Raw genomic sequence first — 2,929 nt, 5'->3', positions numbered from 1 at the left:
TGCGGCCATACTAAGACACCATTTTCCGTGTAGACAGACTAAGGGCTTGATACTCATACAATTTGTTTTGGAAACCGAGATTTCAGTTAGGCAGTAATTTCAGTAATGAACATGCTGCATTCTATACAGCCTAATTATGTCATTCTTTAAGCTACATAGCCTGTCTCCAGATTTCCTCAACTTGATTAATTAAGAAGCGATAATAGGATATTTGACTGGCATATCATCAAAATGGAAAACGAAACCACTTTGACCGGCACCATTTTTGTTTTCCAAGCAGAAACGCTGACACACACAGAGCACTCTAACCTCATGTTGACGAGTTGCACTTTGATACTTGGCACATTCCTTGTCCAATAGCAAGTGAAGGTTGCTAAGCTCTGCCTCCAAGTCCTGCCTCCTCTCTTCCACCTGGGCCCATGTCACTTCCTGTGTCTGCAGACGCCTCACTTCCTCCTGTAGAGCATCCCTCTCATACTCTGGCCAAAACAAATCAAATCTTCAGCACTTTATCAACAGTACTGCCACTACAGCGGTACAGTAACTATAAATAGCTAATGATCAAAGTGCCTGTGAGTGTGTGTGTGTGTGTGTGTGTGTGTGTGTGTGTGTGTGTGTGTGTGTGTGTGTGTGTGTGTGTGTGTCTTTGTGTGTGTGTGTGTGTATGTGTGTGTGTGTGTGTGTGTGTGTGTGTGTGTGTGTGTGTGTGTGTCTTTGTGTGTGTGTGTGTGTGTGTGTGTGTGTGTGTGTGTGTGTGTGTGTGTGTGTGTGTGTGTACACGTGTGTGTGTGTGTGCATGGTGTGTGTGTGTGTTGTGTGTGTGTGTGTGTGTGTTGTTGTGTGCGTGCGTGTGTGTGTATGTGTGTGTGTGTGCGTGCGTACGTGTGTGTGTGTGTGTGTGTGTGCGTGTGTGTGTGTGTGTGTGTGTGTGTGTCTGTGTGTGCAATGTATTTACCTAGGGTGCGTAGGGCCTCCCTCTGCAAACTCAGTTCAGAACTCAGATCTTTGTTCTTGCACTCCATTGAAACGACACCTGAAACAGATTCACAGGTTTTATAAGGAATGTGAAACTACTCTGATGGTCTATTCCAGATACAATAGTCATGACAGGTCTCATAGTCATTTACTTACGTCATAACTATTTAATAAGTTCTTAGATCACATCAGGAACCCTCTCTGGAGGGTACTGTAGTTCTTTGTCTTAGATCACATCAGGAACCCTCTCTGGAGGGTAGTTCTTTGTCGTTTCCTCACCTTTCCTAAGTTCCTCCAGCTCCTGCTGTAGTCTCTTCACCTCCTCCTCTCCCTCTCTCCTCTCCTCCTCCATCCTCCTCTTCTCCTCCTTCTCTCTGTCCATCTGTGTCCTTAGCGCCCCTCTCTCCTTCTCTGCCGTCCTGACCTGCTCTCGGAGGGCGTCCATCGCTGCCCTGGACTCCTGATGGTGATTGGCCAGACGCCCCAAGTCCCTGCGCTGCTGGGACGCCCACTGGGCCACGTCACAGGCCGACAGCCGACCGGCCAGCGCCGAGTCCTCCGCCACCACCAGGAGGCACTGCAGGGAGCAGGGCAAGCCGAGCGTCCCGCACAGACTGACCAGCGCAGCGCCGGACTCCCGCAGACTGGCCTGCACGCTGGCGCACGCGTCGCACGGCACCAGGGACGACTCGGCCGTCTGGACGCCCACGCTGTGCCAGTCGGACGAGATGCCAGGACTGGGCGGGATGCTGGGGGGCGTGGTGGGCCAGAGAGAGCTGGATGCTGATTGGCTGAGGAGGGTGGAGGAGGAGGAGGAGGTGCTGCCAGGTGCTGCTCTGGGTCGGAGGTGGCTGTGGGGAGCTCTAGAGAGGCCGTGTGAGGAGGAGGAGGGCTGGGTGGCTATACTGCTCTGAAGGGAGGAGGTGCTGTGCAGCTGGCTCTGAGCACCTCTGTCTGCTGGACTGGGTTTGAACACATTCTAAAACAGGAAGAAGATGCATTCCTTCAAATATCTAGATATTAATCAACAACAATTCTCTATGTTTATATTGCAGGTGTTTACATGAGGTGACACTGGTTTAAAAAAATATATATAAAACATTAGGCTAGGCCTATTTACAGGTATGAACCATAAATAATGGCCTGCTCCAATGATGATAAAAACAGGACATTCATTAAGCTACAGATTTGTAATGCTATAATAGGCTACTGAGCTACTAACTATTGAGTCACTTCACCAAATCATAATCCATGTCTTACCTGCCGTGGATACTGTTTTCCCAGTTGCACTAGATTACTCCAGAAGTGTTTTACCACTGGACCAATGGACACTGAGGGAGCGGTCTGATTGGGGCCTGGGTTTTTCCTTTTACCCCCCAAAATGAGGTCGATGTGTGCGCTGAAGCTTTGCAGCAGAAGCATCAGTCTAAACAAAGGCAGGTGAACACTCCATCATTCATTGCATGCAGAAACAAATGCGACAGTGGAAGATATTTGCCTAAAACAAGGGTTGCCCACCTGTCAATCACCAGCTCCAGCAAAACTATGTGAGTGTGCTGGTTGAATTCTTCTTCTCCCTCAACGAAGTCATATTTTTCCAACAGCAAAACAAGGTCCAGATTACAAGACTGTTTATCTGGGAATTTCCAGGATGGACATCTGACAGGTCCTGTTCGAGAGAAAACGTCTAGAACAGCACCCTGAAGATCAATTAAATCTCTACGAAGACTGTCAACACAGTCCTGGCGGCCCAAAAGATGAGTCATACTTTAAACACCTGTATTCGCATTTTCAAGAAACATGAGAACATTATGGTAGTTTGCAATGCAGTGTTTTGACTGTAGTGACATTTCATATGTTGTCATCTGTCCCCATAGCGACCAGTTATCAAAACCACAAATCCCACAATGCTCCTCAACTTCAGTGTTACCGGAAGTAGAAATAAATTATATCC

At 48.2% G+C, this 2,929-nt stretch overlaps 1 protein-coding gene across 1 annotated transcript in view; it reads right to left on the bottom strand.

The window, feature by feature from the left end:
- The window catches only part of ccdc157 (coiled-coil domain containing 157), an 8,353-nt gene extending 5,512 nt beyond the window's left edge, over positions 1–2,841 (bottom strand). The window contains exons 1-5 of the mRNA XM_048244592.1: positions 2,494–2,841; positions 2,236–2,401; positions 1,255–1,954; positions 956–1,033; positions 310–479 (exon numbers count right to left, since the gene is read on the bottom strand). Of these exons, the coding sequence (XP_048100549.1) occupies positions 310–479; positions 956–1,033; positions 1,255–1,954; positions 2,236–2,401; positions 2,494–2,741 (1,362 nt within the window). The 5' untranslated portion in view covers positions 2,742–2,841. The remainder of the gene's footprint in view (positions 1–309; positions 480–955; positions 1,034–1,254; positions 1,955–2,235; positions 2,402–2,493) is intronic.
- Between the last annotated feature and the right edge of the window lie 88 nt (positions 2,842–2,929).

Source organism: Alosa alosa, chromosome 5 (genome assembly GCF_017589495.1).
Source record: "Alosa alosa isolate M-15738 ecotype Scorff River chromosome 5, AALO_Geno_1.1, whole genome shotgun sequence".
In the NCBI taxonomy this organism is placed as follows: Eukaryota; Metazoa; Chordata; class Actinopteri; order Clupeiformes; family Clupeidae; genus Alosa; species Alosa alosa.
The sequence above is the reverse complement of the archived record's forward strand: the minus strand, read 5'-3'. Positions and strand labels throughout refer to the sequence as shown.